Here is a 27,502-nt window from a genome sequence, read left to right as displayed (position 1 = left end):
ACAAGGGGAGGTCACGCAAACGCATCATTGGCGCAAGGTGGGCAGGACACTTGAACACATCACACGTGAACGAGCGGGCCAGATGACAGAGCTCCGTGGTTATTGAAACCGTACCTGAACGCATCACGGGGGTCCAAAGAAGGGGTGACGTTGAACAAATCAAAATGTGCATGCATTAGAGTGGCCAAAGAGGACCAGTATGAACGCATCACGCGAACAAATGAAGGATATACTTGAATGCAACACAGACAAGAGAGGTGGACACTTGAACACATCGTTAAAGTAAGGTGGGGAAGGTCATTTGAACACATCACACATTGGGGCACAGACCAAATGACGGTTCTCGAGTTATTGAAACCATACTTGTGAGGACACTTGAACGCATCACAGGGGATCAAAGAAGGGATGTCATTAAACTAATCAAAATGTGCATGCATTAGAGTGGCCGAAATGACAAGGAGGAACGCATCACCCGGACAAATGAAGGATGTGAACTTGAAAGCAATAAACACAACGATCAGAGTAGGACACTTGAACGCATCACAGACACAAATAAAGGGGGCACTTGAAAGCATCACTGAAGCAAGGCATGCAGGACATTTGAACATATCACACATTTGCAAGCAGGCCAAATGACAGATCTCTCATTGAAACCAATAAACACAACGATCAGAGTAGGACACTTGAACGTATCACAGACACAAAAAAAGGGGGCACTGAAAGCATCATTGAAGCAAGGTATGCAGGACATTTGAACATATTCCATATTTGCAAGCAGGCCAAATGACAGATCTCTCTTTGAAACCATACTTGTGAGGACACTTGAACGCATCACAGACACAAATAAAGGGGGCGTTTGAACACATCATTCAGGCTAGGTGGGGAAGGACATTTGAACACATCACACATTAGCAAGCAGGCCAAATGACAGATCTCTTATTAGTGAAACCTTACTTGTGAGGACATTTTAACGCATTACATGGCAACAAAGAAGGGATGACATTAAACCAGGGGTGTCAAACGTACGGCCCGCAAACAGGTTTTATTTTCGGCCCGCGGGATGAGTTTGTTAAGTATAATAAATTAACTTTAAATTTTGGAATGAAAGAAACTGCTATTCTAAATGTGTCCACTAGATGTCACAACAGCAATTATTTGTATCTTTGTATATGATGCTACATATGTACAAAATAAACCACATGATGATCAATTGAGGAAAATGATCAAACTACATAAATAACATACTGTAATTTGATTTTGATATTTTATCTTGACAGATTAAAAATAACTGACTGATGAACATTATCACATAACTTGTTAAAAAATATATAAATAACGACAAATAATAGATAGAATACTATTAATCGCAACATGTAAGTGTAAAAAAAAACAACAACATTATGCTTTGTACAATTTAGAATGTGCTTGTTCTATTTTTAAACAAAGAAAACAACCTTAAGTTGTCTTTATTTTTAAGTTATCATGCCGGGATTTTTCTAGTCCGGCCCACATGAGAGTAGATTTTTCTCCATGTGGCCCTCAATCTAAAATTTGTTTGACATCCCTGCATTAAACAAATCAAAATGTGCATGCTTTGGCGTGGCCAAAGAGGGCCGGTAGGAACGCATCACGCGGCCAAGTGAAGGCTAGAAACTTGAATGCAACACAGACAACAAAGAGAGCAGGACACTTAAACGTATCACAGACACAAATAAGGGGAGCACTTGAAAGCAACATTAAAGCAAGGTATGCAGGACATTTGAACATTTTCCTGAAGGAGCTCTCCTGACGGAATAAATAAAGTACTATCTAATATCACACATTAGCAAAAAGGCCAAATGGTGGATCTCTCATTGAAACCATACATGTGAGGACACTTGAACACATCACAGAAACAAATAGGGGGGAACTTGAACGCAACATTAAAGCAAGGTATGCAGGACATGTGAACATACCACACATTAGCAAAAAGGCCAAATGGCGGATCTCTCATTGAAACCATACTAGTGAGGACACTTGAACGCATCACAGACACTATAAGGGGGGCAGCAAGCAGGCCAAATGGCGGATCTCTCATTGAAACCATACTTGTGAGGACACTTGGACGCATCACAGGGGCCCAAAGAAGGGATGACATTAAACAGATCTAAACCATATTTGCATGCATGACAGTGGCCAAAGGGGACAATACACGTGAATCCACCACATGCACAAATGAAGATTAGAAGCTTGAATGCAAAGCAGGCAATAAAGAGGGCAGGACACTTGAACGCATCACATGGAGCAAGGAGGGCTACTGACCTAAATGTAACACAGCCCACAAAGAGTAAAGGGACCTTGAATGCATCACAGAAACAACTAAGGAGAGGACACATCAACAGAGCAAGCTGAACAGGACATATGAACACATCACACATACATACACATGAGTAATGCTTTTATGGCATGAGTAGGTCCGATGAGAGACGACAGTTGAATGGATCACCGTGATTATTGAAATGACATACAGCATTTGTAAAGACACTAGAACGCATCTAGGAGACCACAGAGGGATGGCCAATGAACATATATCACCAAATTTTCATAATGACCGTAAAGGGGACATGAAATACGAATGCTTCACATGGACAAAATAAGACTAGAAACTTGAGTGCAACACATGGGGCAAAGCAGGTAGGACACTTGAACATCACTTGGACAAGATAGGACTTAAAGTCAAAGAGTGAAGGCGCTGTGGGACAACGGAACACAACATAGGGAACAAGGAAGCCAAGACAGGCGTGTTTGAGCAGGACAAATACATCAAAGGGTACATGAATGCATCACTGAGACTATTGAATACGTGATACAGTATTTGAAATGTATCACAAGAACCAAGCAGAGAAAAGACACATAAATGCATTACATTAACAAATACGGGCTAGAATTTTCAACGTAATACTCTCAAGAGAGTATGACTCAAATGCACCAAAACGACAGGAACTTGAATGCATCATATGGACCAAAGAGGGCACGACATTAATTACAATTGGCCAAAAAGGATGCATGGAATGCAAACACTGACACAAAAGTAATGAACATGAAGAACTAATGAAACACTGTGACAATGGACGTACAGGCACTTAAACGCATCACGCGGAGCATGTAGTAAATCCACAAGAGTATGAAAGATAATATGCATAATGAACTGTGAAAACTCAGCAATGGTTATACATCGCCCCCTAATGGATACAAGAATATTGCCCATGACAAAAATATGTAGGAATTTGGTTTATTTTTGTGAAAGTTTTCTTACTGGCTGCTGTATTGGAAATTAATAAATGACAAGTCAATGCTGCAGGGTTATTTTTTTAAATTGTATTATTTTCTGTATATAAAAAGGTGCAATTGTTCTGGCTTTTTGGAACAAAAAAAACCCCAACTCAGGTAATGTAACAACAAAAGAGTAAACAGCAATAATGATACAACACATAAATATAAAAGATTTCCAGTCATCCAAACAAAAAAATCTTTGGCCTGCAAACTAATCTTAACTACTCAGGCTTGGCACATTTCATTAAAACGATACAAGACAAGACGAGCAGCACCAATTGTAACTACAAATAAATTAAAACCCACTTGTTGTTTTCCCAGCTGCATAGTAAAGAGAATGTAGTCTACAACATTACAGGCTTGGTGGCTGACAGCAGTCGAGGTTGGTTGAGAGGGTTTCTAGGTGAGCCTCTGTAATGTTGCACATCTTTCTCTGCTCGCTGCTGCAAAACCATCTTCTGAACTCCTGCATCCGAGATGGAACAGTTCACTTTGGTTGTGGGTGGGACCTTGTTGGTCACGTCGCCCAGAGCAAAAGCCTTGGCTTTAACAGCCCAGGAGCTTCGCCTTTTAGGAGGCACTGGAGGTGGCTTCTTTAGTTGACGTGGGCCATTCACGAGTGGAATCTTCTCCTTGGGCGGTAAAGGCTGTGGGTGAGGGGACAGGCTTCTCTCATGACTCTCTGCTTTCATGCCTTGGCTGGTGGTCACTTTCAGATCACGAGTGGGTCTCCTGTTCACTCCCAGAAGAGAGTTGATCCTGTGGACCGCCTGGCGCACTGGGGTGCGCTTGAACGTGAGCGGAGGATTAATTTGTTGGATTCTCGTGCCTTTGGGAGACCGGAGGGGGAGAGTGTTGAAGTGTTGGATGTGGTCTGCCACTCGGGACTTGTGGTGGGACAGATTGTGAGGACTTTCTGCACCGGCCTCAGTGAAACACAAGTCCTGGTGATCCCCTGCACTGACATTTGTACACATGTCATCTGCGCGCTGTTCATCGGCAAGGGGGGTGGACTGCAGTCCTGGAGAGTCACCAAGTCTAAAGTGGGCTGGACTCTGAATGTCTAGAGCCTCAATCAGTCTGCTACAGTGTATCTGCTCCACTGAGTCGTCACTTCCTGTCATCACCGAGCTGCCGAGGCCTACAGCAGCACAGAAAAAGCCCTGAGCATCGCTCACTGCTGGACTACAACTTCCAACAGACTCTAAAATGACACTATCAATGTGCAGAGGTGATGAGGTTGCTATGTCAAAGGTAAGGTTCAGCTGCTGGTGAGGAGCTTTGATGACTGCAGGAGTATTTGGAAGTGGGAGCAGGACACTGTCGGATGATTGGTCCGACTCCTGTGGTGGAGTAGAAAGTTCAGCGGTAGATTCTGGTAGGATGGTCTCAAGCTTCACTTGTGCCGCTCCATTTCGGCTCAAGTCTTCCAAGACGGACGACTCGCGTCCCAGGCTGTCCGCCCTGGAAGCGCAACACAGCTTCCTGGGAAGGCTGGAACCCGTCAGAGGTTTGGACGAGACTATGGCGGGATTCAACCCGCAGTTGCTCTTCAGACGCACGCTCATGGGCGTATCTGTGAAGGAGCCAATGCTAAAAAGATGTGCTCCTACAGGGCCCTCCACGCTCCATGTAGTGCAGCAGACACCTGTGTCACCTTTGGGGGTCAGCAAGTTGTCTTCAGACTTGCTCATGAACTTGGAACCTACTAAAGTGGGAGAGCAGCCATTAGTTAAGCAAGTAAACTTAAGTATTAAGTCTTAAGCAATGCAGAGAAACAGGTCAACAGTGAACTTTACTCACTGTTGGAGTCTACTTTTGTGGGCCGAGCCGAAGGACTGAACACGGTCTCTTTGGTGAAACAAAAACTGGTGTTGCTTTCCTGGGTGGCAAGTCGCCAGCCTGTGGACTCAGACACCTACACCAGGCAAGCAGCATGAAATGAGAAATGAAAGATGAAAAAGACGTGAGAGGACTTTAGGAATAATTGTGTTAAATGAAACCACAGACGTCACCCAGTATGCAACATTGATAGTTAGCTACAACTTTGGTTAGTTATAAAGAGGCCGGCAGAAGAAACAACATATTGACTTTGATGATCAGTCATTTTTATTCAGACAACAATGTACATAATATAGAACATTTATTCATCATTGATATCTCACCCAGTGTCCCAAATAGGTAAAATAAACAATAAATATAGACTAAAAGTATCTCATTTTAATTGTGCCGTGCATATGTTGTAATTGCAAGATAATTAGGTATCAAAATACCATTTGCCATTGTACCATGCCCCTAACTTAAATTCCCTAAATGTCAGTAAAATATATTCTGTCTTTAGAATTAGCATGCATGTATGAAGTTCAAAACTTTAGCAACAGTTAACAATGTGTGCAAATTATTTAATACAAGACATAACAGGTCGCAACAGTGCCACACTAAACTATCAGACAAGCCCACTTACAGCGTCTTTGTGGCTCTTCCCCAGGCTGAAACGCAGGCGCAGCGACTTCTGCGAGGCTTCCTTGTTGCTGACTTTGGGAGAAAAGCAGCTTGCTCGTCCTGATTCAACTCTTGAATAGGATAAAAATCAATACTTAATCAATGTAGGACACACCAAGACCAGAAGTACACATTGTTCATCTTCGATCTTTGGTTCAACCTGCACAATCTAATAAAAGCACATACTGTATATAGTTAAACCTGTACCAACAGATTGGATACACACTTGAGATGTGTACTGGAAAATTCTAACACGAATGCATGAACAGCATTTTTTTTAAAAGTTCTAAATTATATTACAGACATTTATGAGTTTTTAATAGAATTTTAGACCTTCTAAGGAACTCAAATAATTGGATTATAAACCGTCTAAGAACCCCTGAATACTTTGCACAGACTATATTCAATTAAATGCATTTTGCCACATTTCATTGAGCAGCCAGCCTATCAGCTTCGGTTTCTGTGGTTATCACCATCATTTTTTCCTCATTGTTACTGGTAGGTACCTGTTCGTGGTGGCATCACAAAACCAAATTAAGCAGCAATATGTTTTGTTTGACTTTTTTCAGCAAGTTTTGCTTTTATGGCATTTGACTGTGATTGACATTTTTAAGAATACTGCTCCTGTGTTGCATCTCATTAGCTGAATGCTTTTCAATTATTTTCTTCTACGCACCTCCTAGAAAGAAAAAGATATATATACTCTCCACTGCAATTATAAATAGTATTATTTCTCTGTAAAATTGTAACAAGTACACTTCTGCATAACATTGTATCCTTACTAACATTAAAGAAAACAACAATCTTTATTCGTCTCCCACCGTAGTCACGGTGAAGCCAAGCGCCACATACGCTTTGTCATATTCCAGTAAGACAAAAGAGCATGTTTCTTGAGGTCAAAGGCGCCCTGCCCTGTCACTACTCGACCGCTACCAAAAGACACAATATGCCCACACATGGCCTTAATATAGAGGCAACTTGTTTTTCCACTCTACCGGTACTTTAATACAGTGTTTATTTTGAGACTGTACAGCTCCATACAGAAACCTGAACGATGTGCTAAGTCAGCAGTCTTAAATGGCAAATAAATCCATATTGTGGTTTAATACTTTATTTACATCAACTACATCAATCCACGGTACTGACAATATAAAATTATTCTTTTTGTAAGGCTACAGATAAATATTTAAGGAGGTGTCTTGTTTAAAAAGATTACTATTTAAAAAAGAAATTAAACGATAGGAGTCAGTTGCGTCCCTGTGTGTCATTCATTGCAATAACAGAAGATAAAAAGTGGTTGTAACTGTAGTGATTATAATCCTGAGTTTTTTAAATCTACCCCTTGTTAATTTTTTTATTCTCATTCTCTTTCACTACTATGTAATTTATTATTTTTATTGAATAAACAAAATTAATAATAATAATAAACCACTGATAAAACATTCCAATATCACAACATGTGACGTCGCAAAATATTCTAGAAAGGAAGTCACGTAGTCTTTGCGCATGCATGGTCTTTCAGAACAGATCGGGTAGTAACACGCCCCCACCCCACTATTTGAAACAAACTGCACTAGCATGTGAAGCTGTACCTAATGTGACCAGTGGTTGCACAGGAAGACGTGAAAGGAAAGTGGGAGTGAGTACCTGTTAACAGCGGGTCTGCTGCTATGTCGTCTGGTTTTACTCTTTACAGAGGTCGATGCCTGCCTTCGAGGCTTGCTTGCAGAGAGAAGGGTACTTTGGGAGGAATCCAACACCCCTGAGGCGCTGTGAGCTACAAAACAGAATAAGGGTGACACGTTTAAAACAATCCACACAAAATAAAGTTTTGTTTGGCTTTAGACAATGACTAAACAATACCTGATCCAGGGGTGGCGGCCCCGCTGAACAAAGAATTGGGAAGTAAGTCCTTGCCGAGGTTCTTCATGACAGATCTACGTTTCTTGTTTGAGAATCCAATAGAATGACTGGAATCTAAAGGAAGCCTTCGCTTGGAGGTGGGTGTCACAGGAGTGGCAAAAGAAAAGACTAAGGAAACAAAAAGATAAGAAAGAAAAGCATTAAACAGGGTACGCCTAAATTCAGCTGGGATAGGCTCCAGCACCCCTGCGAGGGACATGTAGTAGAAAATGTATGATGGATGGATGGGTTTGCAACCTTTATGCTGCTACCAAAAGGGTGCCAACTTTCCAAAGCATGATATCCCATCCTTTTCTGGCTTTTAGCACATAAATTATGGCCTATGTAACAGACACATTAGCTTTGGGCATTGTCAGCTAATGATAGCAAATTAGAAGAGTTTAGCTAATAACGTTAACTATCACTGAATGTATATTCTATCAGAACAACATGACTAGAAATTGTTAGTTGTTTCTCTTGGACTGCTTTTGTGTATGTGCATATTGTCCCCATTTGAACGGCCGGGTTTACCCTCCATGGAATTGATTGTGGCGCAGTGCCACAGCAACATAAAAGTCATTAAACCTTAAATAATGAGGGTCTTTTACATAATAACAAATTAAAGACAGTATGTAGCCTATTATTTACGCACTCATGACAAGTGATGCACCAAAAATTTGGCTGACAAAAGAGCCCTGGGGGTTCTGGCCGTTGGCGGCTTGGGCGGTGGGATGACGGGTCCTCCAACCACGGCACGCACACCGCCTGCTTTATATTTTAGCCTAACCAACCCAGTCCTTAGTAGAGCTGGGCAATATGGCAAAAAATTTAAACGATTAAAAGACAGGATTTTTTACATTTTACTGTTTTATTCAATATTATGTATTATTAGTTTACCCGGGGGAAATCCTGGACAGACCTGGCAAACCCAAGCGTGTAGTGCGGGTGAACTGGGAACGTTTGGAGGAGTCCTCTGTCTGGAGGGACTTCAACTCCCACCTCCGGCGGGACTTCTCTGCCATCCCTGTGGAGGTTGAGGACATTGAACAGGAATGGGCAATGTTCAAAGCCTCTATTGCTAAAGCTGCGAGCTGTGGCCAGAAGGTGTTAGGTGCCTCAAGGGGCGGTAACACTCGAACACCCTGGTGAACAGCAGTGGTCAGGGAAACCGTCCAACTGAAGAAGGAGTCCTACCAGGGTATGTTATCCCGGGGGAGTCCGGAGGCAGTCGCAAGGTACCGATAGGCCCGAAGGGCAGCGGCCAGGGCCGTGGGCGAGGCTAAGCAGAGAGTGTGGGATCAGTTCAGGGAATCCATGGAGAAGGACTATCGGGCAGCACCAAAGCTGTTCTGGGAGACCATACGGCACCTCAGGAGGGGGAAGCAGGGAATCATCCAAGCTGTGTACAGCAAGGATTGGACTCTGCTGGCTTCAAGTGAGGAAGTCGTAGGGCGTTGGAAAGAGCACTTTGAGGAATTCCTGAACCCAACTACATCAGACACACCCTCCCTGACCGGAGCCTGAGGATGATGGGAGATCGACTTCGATCTCTCGGAGTGAAGTCACTGAGGTAGCTAGACAACTCTACAGTGGCAAAGCTCCAGGGGTTGACGAGATCCGTCCAGAAATGCTGAAAGCTCTGGGTGTTGATGGGCTGTCTTGGTTGATACGCCTTTTCAACATTGCGTGGAAGTCTGGGAAAGTGCAGAGGGAGTGGCAGACTGGGGTGGTGGTTCCCCTATTCAAAAAGGGGGACCAGAGCGTGTGTGCTATGTATAGGGGTATCACACTACTCAGCCTCCCTGGCAAAGTTTACACCGACGTACTGGAAAGGAGGGTTCGGCCGATAGTCGAACTTTAGTTTCAAGAGGAGCAATGTGGATTCCGTCCTGGTCGTGGAACAACTGGCCAGCTCTTTACTCTTGCGGGAATCCTGGAGAAGGCCTGGGAGTATGCCCATCCAGTCTGCATGCGCTTTGTGGATTTGGAGAAGGGGTATGACCGGGTCCCCCGGGAGATCTTGTGGGAGGTGCTGAGGGAGTACGGGGTGAGGATAACCCTGCTGAAGGGCAATCTCTGTACAACCAAAGCGAGAGTTGTGTCCAGGTGCTTGGATGTAAGTGGGATCCGTATCCACTGGGGGTTGGTCTCCGCCAGGGCTGCGCTCTGTCACCTATCCTGTTTGTGATTTTCATGGACAGGATTTCTAAGCAGTCGTGAGCATATATATATATATATATATATATTGGTCACCGGTAAATTACCAAAAACTCGGCCACAAAAAAATACTTTAATCATCAAAAACAGTGCTGCCAAAACTGGATGTAAACAACATGCACCAATTGCTTGGAACGTAGTCAGTACGTCTCCAATGTGGACTGAACTGTAATATATCCAAGATATACCCGCGGACAGCCCTCTACAAAAACTGCGAATATCAGTGGCTTTCAGTGAGCGAAAGTCCAACTGGAGCAGCAGCGAGGAAGCAAGGGTGACATCATGCTCGCTGTAGCTCACTTTTCGTTGGGGACATCCAGGGACAGAAGTAGTCTCTAAACAAGTACATTCTATAATAACACCTGATAATTATGCTACATTGGTTGCTAGTCGTTTTTGATGAGTGAAAGTCTACAGATACTTGAAACATTACAAAATATTGTACAATAAGCAGCAACAATTAAAAATATGGCAAAACGACACCTCCAGGGACATGGACCTGGGGATAGGTGGATTGTCAAAACTAAATTGGTGAACCCCGCCTTCTGCCCAAATGCAGCTGGGGTAATCTCCAGTCAACCCCCGGGACAAGTGTTAGAAAATGGATTTATGGATGGATATAAAAATATAAGGTAATACTAATAACAGATTGGTTTTTTTAATGTAGTTACTTTTTTTTTTAAATAGGATCGTCATAGCAAATTATGCAAATTAGGCAATGGCGTCATGGTGACCACGCCCCACTAAACCCCCACCGCCACAGGTATCTTGGCAATATAGGGTAAACAATGTGTGTATAATGTTACAGTGGTCAAAATTATTAACTATACTTGTTAAATAAAACCCATCCATCCATCCATTTTCTACCGCTTATTCCCTTTCGGGGTCGCTGGCGCCTATCTCAGCTACAATCGGGCGGAAGGCAGGGTACACCCTGGACAAGTCGCCACCTCATCGCAGGGCCAACACAGATAGACAGACAACTTTCACACTCACATTCACACACTAGGGCCAATTTAGTGTTGCCAATCAACCTATCCCCAGGTGCATGTCTTAAAACCTCTGTCTTGTTTTAATGAATATTTAGGCCTAGTAGTAGGGCTGGGCCATATATCGATATACGATATATATCGCGGGTTTGTCTCTGTGCGATATAGAAAGTGACTATACGCAGCTGCGGGCATTACACTCTCCTCGCTTTTTCCTGTGTCTTCTCACAGACAAGCAGGCGCACATTCATACGTCACTTACCGTCACGTCATATGTATACGCCCTCGCCCAGCAGAGAGGTAGCCGCGTGGCTAACGTTAGCTGTGACGCTAGCGGGTTTTTGCGAGAGAAAGAAGCTGCGAATCTCGTAACAAATGAAGGAAGAATTAATTCCCAAGAAAAACAGCACGTGGCCCATCGTCTGCCAGTGGTTCGGCTTCAAGCGGGAATATGTCGAATAGACAACTTTAACATTTGTCATTTGTGGGGCACAAGCGTTGCTACCAAAAGTAGCATTACTGCTAATATGTAGCATCATTTGAAAAGTCACCTGCTAATAACTTTAATAAATACAGTTTTGGTAAATTGACTTAGTTGTGATTTCCTTCTCTGCATGAAAGTTTAAAAGTAGCATATATTAGTGCAGTATGAACAGAATGTTTTAATGTAGACACATAGAATCATCATACTGCTGTGATTATATGCATCAAGTGTTCATTCAAAGCTAAGGCAAAATATCGTAATATATATCGTATATCGCGATATGGCCTAAAAATATCGCAGTATTAAAATAAGGCAATATCGCCCAGCCCTACCTACTAGGCTACTGTATTTTGATGTTAGTCATGGTGGTAATTGGACAGTCAAGTTTTTTCCGAGGTGATACTTTGTGAAAAAAGTTTGAGAACCATCCATCCATTTTCTACCGCTTAAGTTTGAGAACCATTGACCTACAATAAAATTTTACAAGGTGTGGCGGCTGCCCACCAGCCGATGTCAACATAGCCACACAAGCAAAATAGCTTAGCTCTCTGTGATCACGGCACCGCTCTGAATAGTTTGTCCGCGTTTATAATAAAAATACTAAAACTTGTGTAATATTCAAGTCGCAAAATGTAAATTAAGTATTGTGCCGGTATTTGGATGGTTATTAAGAGGGCCCTATGGGTAGAATAGAGGACCTCTAATTTGACTCTATTGTAGGCAGACTTATTTATTACTAGTTAGAATGCATAAAAAAAAACACATCTGTCTTCTTGCATTACATAATGATGATGAATGATAGGCAAAATTCCAAAAAAAGTGCAGTTCCTCTTTCAGTCTTTCAATGCTTTAGTCATTAGACCTGCTCAGTGGCCTTGTGGTTAGAGTGTCCGCCCTGAGACTGGAAGGTCGTCAGTTCAAACCCTGGCCGAGTCCTAATAAAGACTATAAAAATGGGACCCATTGGCTTCCTTCTTGGCACTCAACATCAAGTGTTGGATTGGGGGTTAAATCTCCAAAATGATTCCCAAACACGGCCACCGCTGCTGCTAACAGCTCCTCATAATTTCACCACACCTAGTGTATGCGTGTGACTATTGTTGGGACTTTAACTTAAATTAGCAAAGAAAAATCCACAGATTTTCCGCACATTTTCTAATTCAGCTCAAGGTTATTCAGAGTCAGGACTCTTGTAAAATATACCTTAAAACCTTTTTTATTCGGAAAGGCATATGATTACTAATTAGTAATATGATTTTTAACATAGTCTTTTGGGGTTTTTTGCGTGTTTTGCCTCCTCCACTTTATCTTTTTATCTTGGTAGCATTTTGAAATCCTGTTTGATTAAAGTGCATTAGAAATTAAATGTATTTTTATTGTTATTATAAGTCGCAAAGTTCAAACCTTTGGAAAAAGATAGCGGCTTATAGTTCGGAAAATACGATAATCGATAGATAACTCGATAGCTGCAGCCATAAAACAGCCCCGTTATTGGTTTTCAACTTTGTATACAAACTGCTGTCTGGCTTAGTTGAACCATAACACATGGGTAACTCAACTTCTAATAGCTGACATCATGTTTTTCCTTTCATGCAATTTAGACTCAATCTATTAAGAGAGCCTATGCTGGTTGCAACCAAGTCATGCACTTAATTTTGCATTAATTTCTTCAAGCCGAATTATTCATCAACTCATTCCACACCATCTACAGATTTCTACAGAATCAGTTACATATTGGTTTATGTCCATCCATACTATCAATCCCTTACCTCCGAAACTGCGTCTGTGTCTTCTGCTCATCCCTGAGTTTTGGTCCAGCTCCTGAAGCTCATTGTACACAGGGGATAGAACCCCCGACTCACAGGCAATCATGGCTGACACTTTATCTTCTATAAACTGTGGCAGATCACCTGTAACACAAACAAAGTAAAGAGTTCAGCGCTACACAAGACTGATGCTGAGAGGATTATCATGGAAGGGTTTGTGCTGTGGTACCAAAGTCCTGGGCGTAGTCTATAAAACAGCAAACTGCAGCTGTCTGCAGTTTGAGGCGCTTCTCTGTGTTGGCTTTCATCTTTTCTGTACGGTCTCCAAAGTGGAGGAGGTTGGGAGCAAAGATGACTGAAAGGTTATAGCTGTCCATCTTATTTTCTGCACTCCTGTAATAAAAGAGCCACTTTTTAAAACAAGTGAAAAATGTAATCATTTATTTCTGGTTGATTTCGGGTGAGAGGCAGACGTAGAAGGAGCTGAGCCGGAAGGCAAAGCTCTGAATTTATCGGTTGATCTACGTTCTCATTCTCACCTATGGTCATGAGCTTTGGGTCATGACCGAAAGGATAAGATCACGGGTACAAGCGGCCGAAATGAGTTTCCTCCGCCGGGTGGCGGGGCTCTCCCTTAGAGATAGGGTGAGAAGCTCTGTCATCCGGGAGGAGCTCAAAGTAAAGCCGCTGCTCCTCCACATCGAGAGGAGCCAGATGAGGTGGCTCGGGCATCTGGTCAGGATGCCACCCGAACGCCTCCCTAGGGAGGTGTTTAGGGCACGTCCAACCGGTAGGAGGCCACGGGGAAGACCCAGGACACGTTGGGAAGACTATGTCTCCCGGCTGGCCTGGAAACGCCTCGGGATGCCTGGGAAGAGCTAGATGAACGGGCTGGGGAGAGGGAAGTCTGGGCTTCCCTGCTTAGGCTGCTGCCCCCGCGACCCGACCTCGGATAAGCGGAAGAAGATGGATGGATGGATGGATGGATGGAGAGGCAGACACCCTGGATTGGTCACCAGTCAATTACAGGAAAACGTAAGTCATATTAACAAATATGAAAACAAATCTATGTTAAACCCCACTTTTCTTTTTTTTATGCCATGTGAATACCATACAGTTTTGAATAATAGTAGCCATCATTTTGAAGACTTGTATTTTGGTATATTGACAGCATACTGACTAAAATATATAAGATAAAAATCAATGGCGTAATGAACCTTTCACAAAATGTTTTTAGTGAAATAACTGAACATAAAATGTATGAACTATAAAACAGAGACAATATTTATACTTGACAGATATTTGGTAACTCCAGGAGGCAGTCAAGAGTGGCCTCATGGACAAAGTCTTGGGCGTAGTGTAGTTTCTTGGGCCCTTTCAAAAAAACACAAAAAAAAACAACTAGGGATGTTTGATAATATCGGCCAAACAGTATATAAAATATATCGGATTAGATCGGTTATAAGGTTTGCCTGAATTTTGATGTTCAAGTGATGGACCCTACCATGCCGTTCCCAAAAGAGGAACAAAATTACTAGCTTGTCTCGAGATGTCCGCGGTTGGAAAATATTTCCAAGTTTTGCTATTGAATATTAGCAATAATCATAAAACGCTGGGGGCTTCACGGTGGCAGAGGGGTTAGTGCGTCTGCCTCACAATACGAAGGTCCTGAGTAGTCCTGGGTTCAATCCCAGGCTCGGGATCCTTTTGTGTGGAGTTTGCATGTCCTCCCCGTGAATGCGTGGGTTCCCTCCAGGCACTCCGACTTCATCCCACTTCCAGACATGCACCTGGGGATAGGTTGATTGGCAACACTAAATTGGCCCTAGTGTGTGAATGTGAGTGTGAATTTTGTCCTTCTATATGTGTTGGCCCTGCGATGAGGTGGCGACTTGTACAGCCCGATTGTAGGTGAGATAGGCACCAGCGTCCGCCGTGACCCCAAAGGGAATAAGCGGTAGAAAATGGATGGATGGATGGATGAAACGCTGGTTAAATGAGAGGGGATAAGACAGTTTTCTTCTGTACCTCTAATCGAAATTCTCACCTCTTGTAGAATCACTTGCCACGTTTATGTAACGAAATAATAAGAAACAACCGGGATGAAATTAAAAACAACTACCCTGCTATACACACACTTTATAATTTCACTGACTGATGAGGCGACGACGCCGCCTTTCGCACAACTGCAGCTGGGATAGGCTCCAGCTCCCCTGCTATCCCAAGAGGGACAAACGGTTGGAAATGGATGGATGAATTAGTACATACTGTTGTTTCATACATTCTTACACAAATATTTGTGTCCCATAGAAATGTGAAACTTTCAAAATTCTTAGTCTCCAGCCTTACTTAATCTTATTTTTGTGATTTATTTCAAAATACTAACCTGTCTTACTTTAGTTTACTATTGACCATGAGTTTTAACAATTTGTTGAGACAAAAATACAGCACTTTTCCTATAACTTACATTGCAGTATTTCTTATGTTTCACAAAAAAGATTTAGACTGTTGATATTCATATTAAAAAAAAGGTTAAAAAGGAACACCCTTTTAATCTGGCTTTTTACTGATCATTTTAAGATATTCTATGATATCTGTGGCTGTTATTACTATTATGATTCTCAATATTTTTTATTTATTAATTTACTTTCTAAAATATACTTTATATTTATTAAATGACAACAAAAAATGTTATTCTCCAGTGGCGTTTTTAGCGGTATCGGAAATTAAGTGTTTGACATTATCGGTATATTGGATATAAGCAGAGCATTACTGAAAACGACTACAAAAAAAGGGAATAAATCATTGATTTACATTTAGTCAAATGAACATCAACATAGCTGGCAGAAACGGAAAAGTAAGCAAGCACCTCTTGGATAAATTTTGAAGGAAGTCAAAGAAGTGCCTCAACACACTACGGTTCCTGTCAGGAAGCAGGGAGGAGAGAAGCATGGTGGCAGAGTTCCGCTCCTCTTCAGTCCTGAGCTGCTGTGCCTTGAGTAAGGGCTCCTGCAGCTCAGTGGGCAGCGCAGGCTCTGGCAGTTCCCTAAAAAACTGCTTCACAAGGCTCGCTACATCACAGGGAAAAGCAGTCGACAAGCACTCTTCGCCTGAATCCACTTTAGCCTGCAAACACACACAACAAAACTCTGTTGTCAAAAGGCTCACTGTCAAGGTGGCTCAGTGAGAGCTTACTCACCCGTAGTGCTTTCAGACGGACAAGGGAACCTGATATTCTGAATAAGCCCTCTGTGTCGACATGCGCTTGTAACTTCATGCATGCATCCACCAGAAAGCTAGAAGAGCAGACGTATGTCAATTTCAATCTACTCAGTTGGAAGAAGAAGCAACTTGCCTAATATTCAATACAGTGGAGCCTTCCAATGTTTATCACAATTCATTCTGTAACACTGAGTGACTTTCCATTGGAAAGTGAATTCCTTAATCCCAGAATAAAACATGCTTTCTTCCCTTTTAAAACTCAAGAGGCAATGTTTTAGTAAATGTCCTGTGATACAAGTTAACCACAGTAAAAAAAAACCTGTTAATCAAGTTCCATATCTGGCTATGAAGTGTTTCCCATACAATCTTTACTTTGTGGCAACTATGGATACATTTTGACTGCCACAAAAATATATCAAGCTACCTGGTAATAATTATTGATGTTTATGCAGAAACTCTTATTTTGAAACTTGTGTTAATAAAACTGCCGCTGCAGTTTTTTCTTACAAGCCATTTTCTTACAATGGCTCGCGTTCTACTGGTGCAAAAGGCATTGCTGATATGAGTTTAGTTTTAAAGGCCTACTGAAATGAGATTTTCTTATTTAAACGGGGATAGCAGGTCCATTCTATGTGTCATACTTGATCATTTCGCGATATTGCCATATTTTTGCTAAAACGATTTAGTAGAGAACATCCAGCATAAATTTCGAAACTGTCGGTGCTAAGAGAAATGCCCTGCCTCTACCGGAAGTCGCAGACGATGACGTCGCAAGTGTGGGGGCTCCTCAGATATTCACATTGATTTTAATGGGAGCCTCCAAGAAAAAGTGCTATTCGGACCGAGAAAACGACAATTTCCCCATTAATTTGAGCGAGGATGAAAGATTCGTGTTTAAGGATATTGATAGCGACGGACTAGAAAAAAAAAAAAAAGAGTTTAAAAAAAAAAAACTACGCGATTGCATTGGGACGGATTCCGATGTTTTTAAACACATTTACTAGGATAATTTTGGGAAATCCCTTATCTTTCTATTGTGTTGCTAGTGTTTTAGTGAGTTTAACAGTACCTGATAGTCGGAAGGGTGTGTCCACGGGTGTCTTGACGCCAATGTCTCAGGGAAGTAGACGGCAGCTTTATGGACAGCCCAAGCTCAGCTTTTCTCCGGTAAGAAGCGACTTTTTAACCACAATTTTCTCACCGAAGCCTGCTGGTTGACATTTGGTCTGGATCCATGTTCGCTTGACCGCGCTCTGATCCATAGGAAAGCTTCACCTCCGGGAATTTTAAACAAGGAATCACCGTGTGTTTGTGTGGCTAAAGGCTAAAGCTGCCCAACTCCATCTTTCTACTGTGATTTCTCCAATATTAATTTAACAAATTGCAAAAGATTCAGCAACACAGATCTCAAAAATACTGTGTAATTATGCTGTTAAAGCAGACGACATTTAGCTGAGTGTGTGCGTAGCGCTCATACTTCCTAAAAACGCATGATGTCTTGCGTACACGCAGTGTTTCCCACAGGTCAGGCATCTATTTGTGGTGGTGTGGTCGGGCGGCAGCGATGACCAAGAAGAACGCGGAGTTGGAATATAATTACAACACTTTATGTACATATTTATATAATATTTACATGATATGTAACTACGAGCTCCATTCACAGACAGAGTCCCATTGCTTTTATGAGCGGTCGAGCGAGTCGAAAGCCGGAAAAAATGAAATAAAATAAAAAATAAAAAATAAAAATTTTTATTTGTGGCGGCCGTAATTATTTCGTGGTGGGCCGCCACAAATAATTGAATGTGTGAGAAACCCTGTACACGTCATCATTACACAACGTTTTCAAGACGAAACTCCCGGGAAATTCAAAATTGTAATTTAGTAAATTAAAAAGGCCGTATTGGCATGTGTTGCAATGTTAATATTTTATCATTGATATATAAACTATCAGACTGCGTGGTGGGTAGTAGTGGGTTTCAGTAGGCCTTTAAGTGATCTACTCAAATAATTAATGGATTCTCTCAGTGACTGTGTGTGAGCCTAGGTTTTATTGATGTGTTCGTAGCAATACAGCTGTGTTGTTTTTTTTGTTTTTTTTACTAATTAACATCTAACAGCTAAACAAATTAGCTGTTATGGCCAACCAGCACCCTCTGATTTAAGATTACAGGTTTAATTGACCCTTGTTTTATGCAAGGTCAATGTTTATAATAATATTACATCTATATGTGTATTAGATGCAGACATTGTCTGTTTCACTTTACACTTTCAGACTTTAATAATTATAACTACCTGTTCACACTCATTCAAAAAACACATGAAAAGAGGACTATCTATGTGGGAAAAAGGGCAAAATTTCCCTAATTAAGCATCCATTATGCATGAATGGTCACTTATAGAGTATCACAATGGGACTGTAGTTCTGTGGGTATCATTATACACTTATCCTCTTCCTCAGCATCCCAAACTAAACCTCAAAGTTAATATTTCACAAGACAAAAAATTGTACCACTTATAAAGCATTTAACTTCATAGGTTTTAGCTAAGCCTAAGAATGGACGGCATGGCTCGTTAGGTAGAGCGGCCGTGCCAGCAACCTGAGGGTTTCTGTTTCAATACCCGGGTTTTGCCATCCTGATGGGTCGGGGTTAGGGCCTTGCACGGCAGCTCCTGCCATCAGTGTGTGAATTTGTGTGTGTGAATGAGTACCTTTAAGTTAGAAAAGCGTTATACAAGTATGATCCAATGGCCACTTGCACTTACCTTGGCACGCACCCACATGCCATGTCGTAATATGGCAAGCTTGCCAAAGGTACGCCAAATACTTTTGTCTGGGGGCACAATTTAAAATCCAAATTAAAATCTAATAAAAAATATTAGATATAAAATATACATACTCTGCAGCAATACATCATTGTAAATGTTAAAACATCATCCCTGTGCATCTGTAACTGTCACACTGCAGTGTGACAGTTACAGATGTACAGTAATATATGTACAGTATATAACACAGCAAAATGATTTAGTATTGTGTTGTAATCTGCTGCAGTTCTTTACCCATAGTATGCTTTATTTCAGGGCAGATTTTCTCTACATTTTGGCACATGTCGAATCAAATGGGGAAGTCAAATGTGATTTGTAACGACACAAAGTCTTGTGATTCTTTAGACTACAAAAGAAAAAAGGGACACCTTCAGACAAAACCTTGGCTAAAATATCTTCAGTTGGTTTCAGCTTCCCATTTTATAAAAAAAAAAAAAAAAAAAAACATCTGTGTGTCTTGTTTGACCTGGCTTGTAAAATAAGTGTATGGTGTGTGTAATCACAGAACAAGCAACAGCCTCACTGACAACGTAGAGCCTGGGAAATAATGGGGGTTCATGCTTGCCATTATGTAAATGTATTAAACATTTTAAATAATTCGTCAATTGCAAAAACGCGGTAATATGTCAAACGAGCCTCCTACGGGGACAAAGTCAAGGTTTGATAAAATAAGAAAATGATATACAACACATTTAATATGTTATAACTTACAGAGTCTGCGGCTGTTGACTTGCAACTGAGAGCTTTGTTTTTGTTCCAGATCTTTGTCTTGATTCCATATGTTGACCGCAGATGTTGCACAACCACTCGTCGGATCGAACTTCTCTCCTCGACCATCATTTTAAAGACTATCTTTTACTTGCAAAACTACACAGTGGGAGAAAAATCTACGTTATTCTCCAAAAGCCATTGCTCGTACAACACTTTTTAAGTCGATGAAACAGTGTTTAAATTATATATGAAACACACTACCACATGATAAAAACCAGGATATAAATGGTTGCAATTATGAATTAGCTTACAATTATTTCAAATGTTCGACTAACTGTATCACAATGTAATTATATGCATGTTCGAGTTAAAGCCAAGCCATAAGACTTACTTGAGACGTGAGCTACTTAGTAGCAATGCTAACCGTAGCCAGCCACAGAACGGACATTGACTAAGTCACGTCGCCGATAAAACAAAAATATGTAAAGACAGAGCAATTCAAAATTGCCCTCTACGGCATTCAAACGTCAAATACGTTTAACTGTATGAATTAAATTGTCGACTACATTGCTTCAGTGGCCATTCGGTTAACTCGGATGCGGCGCTGTCTGACTTTCTCCACTCTGTAGTTTGTTCAAACGGCAGCGTCTAGCTTCTATCTGTGCTCTCATTGGCTGAACACAGTTTGAATGCATTTCACTGATGCGTTTGGTTCACGTTTAAAGGGCAGCCGACACGGGCGGAGCGATATCTGAGAGGCAAGATTAAACGTTTGGAGAAAGGAATTCTGTCCAAAGTGACTGACATCAGCATTTGCACATTTGAAAGTAACATTTTTAATATTCTGCTCATTCTTAGTTGAACATCAAACTAAACAGTATCTATTAGGGCTGCAAATCTTGGGGTATCCCAAGATTCGATTCGATATCGATTCTTGGGGTCACGATTCGAGGATATATTGATTTATTCAATTCAATTCTCGATTCAAAAACAATATATATCCGATTCAAAACGATTCTGTATTCAATCAATACATAGGATTTCAGCAGGATCTACCCCAGTCTGCTGACATGCTAGAAGAGTATCCATCCATCCATCCATCTTCTTCCGCTCATCCGAGGTCGGGTCGCGGGGGCAGCAGCCTAAGCAGGGAAGCCCAGACTTCCCTCTCCCCAGCCACTTCGTCCAGCTCTTCCCGGGGGATCCCGAGGTGTTCCCAGGCCAGCCGGGAGACATAGTCTTCCCAACGTGTCCTGGGTCTTCCCCGTGGCCTCCTACAGGTTGGACGTGACCTAAACACCTCCCTCGGGAGGCGTTCGGGTGGCATCCTGACCAGATGCCCGAACCACCTCATCTCGATGTGGAGGAGCAGCGGCTTTACTTTGAGCTCCCTATACTCTCTGAGCACTCCCCACAGGACTTCCCGAGGGACACGGTCGAATGCCTTTTCCAAGTCCACAAAGCACATGTAGACTGGTTGGGCAAACTCCCATGCACCCTCAAGAACCCTGCCAAGAGTATAGAGCTGGTCCACAGTTCCACGACCAGGACGAAAACCACACTGTTCCTCCTGAATCCGAGGTACGACTATCCGGCGTAGCCTCCTCTCCAGTACACCTGAAGAAACCTTACCGGGAAGGCTGAGGAGTGTGATCCCACGATAGTTGGAACACACCCTCCGGTCCCCCTTCTTAAAGAGAGGGACCACCACGCCGGTCTGCCAATCCAGAGGTACCGCCCCCGATGTCCACGCGATGCTGCAGAGTCTTGTCAACCAAGACAGCCCCACAGCATCCAGAGCCTTAAGGTACTCCGGGCGGATCTCATCCACCCATGGGGCCTTGCCACCGAGGAGCTTTTTAACTACCTCAGCAACCTCAGCCCCAGAAATAGGAGAGTCCACCACAGATTCCCCAGGCACTGCTTCCTCATAGGAAGACATGTTGGTGGGATTGAGGAGGTCTTCGAAGTATTCCCTCCACCTATCCACAACATCCGCAGTTGAGGTCAGCAGAACACCATTCGCACCTTACACGGTGTTGACAGTGCACTGCTTCCCCTTCCTGAGGCGGCGGACGGTGGTCCAGAATCGCTTCGAAGCCATCCGGAAGTCATTTTCCATGGCTTCCCCAAACTCTTCCCATGTCCGAGTTTTTGCCTCTGCGACCGCCGAAGCTGCACACCGCTTGGCCTGTCGGTACCTGTCCACTGCCTCTGGAGTCCTATGAGCCAAAAGAACCCGATAGGACTCCTTCTTCAGCTTGACGGCATCCCTCACCGCTGGTGTCCACCAGCGGGTTCTAGGATTACCGCCACGACAAGCACCAACTACCTTGCAGCCACAGCTCCGATCAGCCGCCTCGACAATAGAGGTGCGGAACATGGTCCACTCGGACTCAATGTCCAGCACCTCCCTCGTGACATGTTCAAAGTTCCTCCGGAGGTGGGAATTGAAACTTTCTCTGACAGGAGAATCTGCCAGATGTTCCCAGCAAACCCTCACAATGCGTTTGGGCCTGCCAGGTCTGTCCGGCATCCTCCCCCACCATCGCAGCCAACTCACCACCAGGTGGTGATCGGTAGAAAGCTCCGCCCCTCTCTTTACCCGAGTGTCCAAAACATGAGGCTGCAAATCCGATGACAAAACTACAAAGTTGATCATGGAACCGCGGCCTAGGGTGTCCCAGTGCCAAGTGCACATATGGACACCCTTATGTTTGAACATGGTGTTTGTTATGGACAAACTGTGACGAGCACAGAAGTCCAATAACAAAACACCACTCGGGTTCAGATCCGGGCGGCCATTCTTCCCAATCACGCCTCTCCAGGTTTCACTGTCGTTACCAACATGAGCGTTGAAGTCCCCCAGCAGAACAAGGGAATCACCCGAGGGAGCACTCTCCAGTACTCCCTCGAGTGTACCCAAAAAGGGTGGGTACTCTGAACTGTTGTTTGGTGCGTAAGCGCAAACAACAGTCAGGACCCGGCCCCCCACCCGAAGGCGGAGGGAGGCTACCCTTTCGTCCACTGGGTTGAACTCCAACGTGCAGGCTTTGAGCCGGGGGGCAACGAGAATTGCCACCCCAGCCGGTCGCCTCTCACTGCCGCCCACGCCAGAGTGAAAGAGAGTCCATCCCCTCTCAAGAGAAGTGGTTCCAGAGCCCTTGCTGTGCGTCGAAGTGAGTCCGACTACATCCAGCCGGAATTTCTCTACTTCGCGCACTAGCTCAGGCTCCTTTCCCCCAGTGAGGTGACGTTCCACGTCCCAAGAGCGAGCTTATGTAGCCGAGGATCGGACCGCCAAGTGCCCTTCCTTCGGCTGCCGCCCAGCTCACATTGCACCCGACCTCTATGGCACCTGCTATGGGTGGTGAGTTCATTGGAGGGGGGACCCACGTTGCCTCTTCGGGCTGTGCCCGGCCGGGCCCCATGGGTACAGGCCCGGCCACCAGGTGCTCGCCATCGTGCCCCACCTCCGGGCCTGGCTCCGGGCGAGGGAAATCTGGGTCCTTTGTTTTTACTTTTCATAGAGGTTTTCGAGCAGAGTAGATTTAAAAAAATATATATATATAATTGTAAAGGACAATGTTTTATCAACTGATTGGAATAATGTAAACTTGTATTAACTATTAAACAAACCAAAAATATGACTTATTGTATCTCTGTGAAAACACTGGACACAGTGTGTTGTCAAGCTTTTTTTTATAAATTTCTAAAGATAATGTCAATGAGGGATTTTTAATCACTACTTTGCTGAAATTATAACTAATATTGATACCGTTGTTGATAATCATTTTTGTTTCACTACTTTTGGATGGATCTGTGTCGTGTTTGTGTCTTCTCAATTGCTCTGTTTAGTGCAGTTCTGAGTGTTGCTTGGTCAGGTTTGGTTTTGGAATTGAATTGCATTGTTATGGTATTGCTGTGCAGTGGTTTGTTGGATTGATTTAAAAAAAAAAAAACGTGCGCCTTCAGCCACGTAAAATTCACCGCTCCAAGGCAAAGAGTCGTGTCTGCATTGACCCATCAAAGATGTCAATTTCATGCAAGGTGGATGATTATGTATCAACCCTGGACCAAGCTCTTCAAAACCTGCCGGAGCATAATGCTACAGCAAAATTGAACGCCATGAAAGAAGCAATTTACAATACAGCTATTTCTACTTTTGGGAAGAAGGAAAGAACTAGTCACGACTGGTTTAATGCATATCTACCAATCATGGAACCAGCAACTGAGGCCAAACGCAAAGCATTTTTGGCATACAAGAGGTGTCCAAATGCTCAGTCACTTGCAACACTCAAGAGTACTCGTTCCACACAGCGCATCGCCAGACAGTGTGCAAACAACTATTGGCAGCAGCTCTGTGAAGATATCCAGATGAGTGCTGAATCTGGTAACATCCGTGGCATGTACAACGGTATCAAGAAAGCAGTAGGACCTGATGTAAAACGAACTACTCCATTTAAATCTCGGATAGGGGAGAAGATTACCAATCGTGAAGAACAGATGGTCAGATGGGTCGAGCACTACTCCGAACTATACAGCCGTGAAACAACTGTCTCTGATACTGCTCTAAATTGTACAAAGGAGCTACCAATCATGAATGAACTCGACGAAGTGCCTAAAATGAGAGAGCTTGAAAAAGCTATTGATTCACTTCCATCTGACAAAGCACCAGGTAACAATAACATTCCACCTGAATCTATCAAGCAAGGGAAGCCTGCCCTACTTAAACCGCTATACGAATTACTGTGTCTTTGCTGGGAGGAAGAAGGAGTACCTCAGGACATGCGTGATGCCACTATTGTGACCCTTTATAAGAACGAAGGGGACGGCAGTGACTGCAATAGCTATAGAGGAATTTCTCTCTTAAACATCGTTGGAAAGGTTTATGCACGCACAATCCTAAACAGGCTACAGGTACTTGCAGATCGTATTTATCCTGAATCCCACTGTGGTTTCAGGGCTGGAAGATTGACGACTGACATAACATTTTCAGTCAGGCAGATTCAAGAGAAGAGTAGAGAACAGGGTAAACCTCTTTACATGATGTTAATGGATCTAACCAAAGCTTTCTATCTTGTCAGCAGGAAGGGCCTATTCAAGCTTCTACAAAAGATTGGATGTCCTCCAAAACTACTCAGCATGTTGATCTCTTTCCATTCCAACATGAAGGGAACAGTCTTGTATGATGGATCTTGTTCGGACTCCTTCTCTATCAACAGTGGTGTTAAGCAGGGCTGTGTCTTAGCACCAACTCTTTTTGGAATATTCTTCTCTATGCTCCTGTCCTACGCTTTTGACACATTCATTGAGGGTGTCTATATACACACACAGTCTGACGGCAAATTGTTCAATCTGGCAAGATTACGTGCGAAAACCAAAAGGAGGTCAGTGTTAATCCGAGAGATGCTTTTTGCAGAGGATGCTGCTCTTGTTACCAACACCAAAGAAGCCTTACAACATCTAAGTGACTGTTTTGTGAATGCTCGTGAACAGTTTGGACTTACAGTTAGCCTGCCGTATCCGTATTGCAAACTGCACTATTATAGCTTCTGGTAATAAGAATGTTATTTAGTGACGACCGCCTAGTGATTATCTGATCAAGCTGATGCCATCGATGAGACCTGGCATGTTTCCATGATACGTTGTGTGATGATTTGCTCTTAGAAAATGTGTTTGTAATACAAAGGTTGTGATAGGTGCATTGTTCCAGCAGCCTCTGGCCGTTTATGTTCATATTTCCGATGCCATGGTATCCTGAGACAGATGGCCGTGATGCATGGTCTGCACCTACTCTGGCATTAAAATCGCCAAGGACGATTAAGCACTCATCTTTAGGAAAACCCTTGATCTGCTCATCAAGTTGCTCATAGAATTTATCTTTAATCTCCTCAGTTGAAGAAAGAGTAAGAGCATAGACACTGAGAATGTTCACTGGACCTGTAACAGTGCTGAGACGGATAGACAGCAAGTTCTCCGTACTTCCTTTTGGAGGTTCCACTGATGCCAAAAGTGTGTTTCTAACTGCAAAACGAACTCCTTGCTGACGAGGCTCCACAGGTTCTCTACCTTTCCAAAAGAATGTATAGTTTGCCTCTCTGAGAGACCCACTGGAGGCCAGCCTAGTTTCTGGAAGAGCAGCTATGTTGACATCAAGCCTGGCAAGCTCCTTGTTTAAGATGGCCGTCTTTCTGGCGTCGTCCACTTCACAAAGGTCATCAGAGATTCCTGTGCACATTGTTCGCACATTCCAGTTTGCTAAATGAAGAGCTGGAGTCTTCTTTCTTTTCTTGCTTTGTTTGTCTGTTACATAAAATTAATTGTTTGCTTTTCATGCCTTTGCAATACACTGGGCTCCAGGCACCCACTGAAGCAGGCAAAGGTTGGCGAGACGACACCTTTTTGACCAGGGGCTGCCTGGGTTAAGGCGGACGGTAGTCGACCAATAAGACACGGTCATTCATCCCTTCCACCGTCAAAACTGCCCCTTGGCGCCCCTTTCCTACGCCAATTGGATGGGGGCTTATAACTCGTAATTGTCAGAATCCGTGTTGTTGTTTTCACACTTGGTTTAAGTGAAGCTGGAGTGTCCTCTCCAGAGCGTAGCAGCCCGACCCTGAAACAGGTTGTACTGGATTACAGGTTACCAGTAGCTGATTCAACTGACCTGACCTATATACATACATATATATATATATATATATATATATATATATATATATATATATATATATATATATATATACATACATATATACTGTATATATATATATATAAATATTTATATATATGTATATATATATATATAAATGTATATGTATATATTTATATATGTGTGTGTATATATATATATATATATATATATATATATATATATATATATATATATATATATATATATATATATATTAGGGGAGGGCAAATTAATGCATCAATTACGAGTTAATTCATCTATCTATTAACGCCGACAATTATTTTATCGCGCATTTGCGTATGTTGTTTACATGCTTTTATTTTGTTAACGCCTTTTCTTATAAAGATGACAGCGCCCGGACGGGCTTCGGCTTCGAGGGGCTCTTGGTAAAGATGGAACATTTGGCAAAAATACCGGACAATTCTGCAAATTTCATGGCTGGCTTACAGCGTGGTCACTCCGGGATCACTTACGACCGCCAGACAATTCTGGATGTGGATAGATCGGGCCGTTTTGGACTGAATGACGCGTGCTTGCTAGACCGGCTAGCTAGCACGGGAATACTTTGCAGCGGAGTATATGTGTCGTCTGTCTATTTATGAATAATGCGGATGAGGCGTGTTGGCTGAGGTCTTAACGTTTGCTTTCAGAGCGTGCAAATAACAACATACAAGATGCAGTCAGGGCGACACAACCTATACCGGGCTACCGCGCATGCTCGTCACTCCTGTTGCATGCTGGGTAGGGTACCTCATCACAGGGCTAACACAAATCGACAGACAATATTGACACACTGCATGTCTTTGGAGGTGTACATATATATATATATATATATATATATATATATATATATATATATATATATATATATATATAT

The 27,502-nt window shown here is 42.8% G+C and overlaps 1 protein-coding gene across 2 annotated transcripts; it reads right to left on the bottom strand.

The window, feature by feature from the left end:
- Window positions 1-3,257: 3,257 nt before the first annotated feature.
- Window positions 3,258-20,596, bottom strand: LOC133549620 (rho GTPase-activating protein 11A-like). 2 transcript variants are annotated; one of them, XM_061895228.1, is made up of 12 exons: window positions 20,320-20,596; window positions 19,929-20,084; window positions 19,158-19,225; window positions 16,372-16,468; window positions 16,042-16,298; window positions 13,402-13,565; window positions 13,176-13,316; window positions 7,678-7,845; window positions 7,462-7,591; window positions 5,777-5,885; window positions 5,116-5,230; window positions 3,258-5,017 (listed from the first exon to the last, which is right to left on the bottom strand). In XM_061895228.1, the coding sequence occupies exons 2-12, from the start codon at window positions 20,055-20,057 to the stop codon at window positions 3,657-3,659; spliced, it is 2,739 nt and encodes a 912-aa protein (XP_061751212.1). In that variant the 5' UTR covers window positions 20,058-20,084; window positions 20,320-20,596; the 3' UTR covers window positions 3,258-3,656. The 2 variants fall into 2 exon arrangements, with proteins under 2 accessions (XP_061751212.1, XP_061751211.1); XM_061895227.1 differs by having other exon boundaries at window positions 3,258-5,020; window positions 20,320-20,595.
- Window positions 20,597-27,502: the final 6,906 nt, after the last annotated feature.

This window comes from Nerophis ophidion, linkage group LG03 (assembly GCF_033978795.1).
Source record: "Nerophis ophidion isolate RoL-2023_Sa linkage group LG03, RoL_Noph_v1.0, whole genome shotgun sequence".
Taxonomy (NCBI): Eukaryota; Metazoa; Chordata; class Actinopteri; order Syngnathiformes; family Syngnathidae; genus Nerophis; species Nerophis ophidion.
This window is presented reverse-complemented; position numbering and strand designations above follow the sequence as displayed.

What these genes read in the sequence shown, in the direction of transcription:
- LOC133549620 (XM_061895227.1), bottom strand. Translation starts at nt 20,057, where the DNA reads ATGATGGTCGAGGAGAGAAGTTCGATCCGACGAGTGGTTGTGCAACAT. An exon ending in GGCCGCCACCCCTGGATCAG is followed by an intron (nt 7,592 to 7,677) that starts GTATTGTTTAGT and finishes TCTGTTTTGTAG; the next exon opens with CTCACAGCGCCTCAGGGGTG. An exon ending in AGCAGACCCGCTGTTAACAG is followed by an intron (nt 5,886 to 7,461) that starts GTACTCACTCCC and finishes ATCCTATTCAAG; the next exon opens with AGTTGAATCAGGACGAGCAA.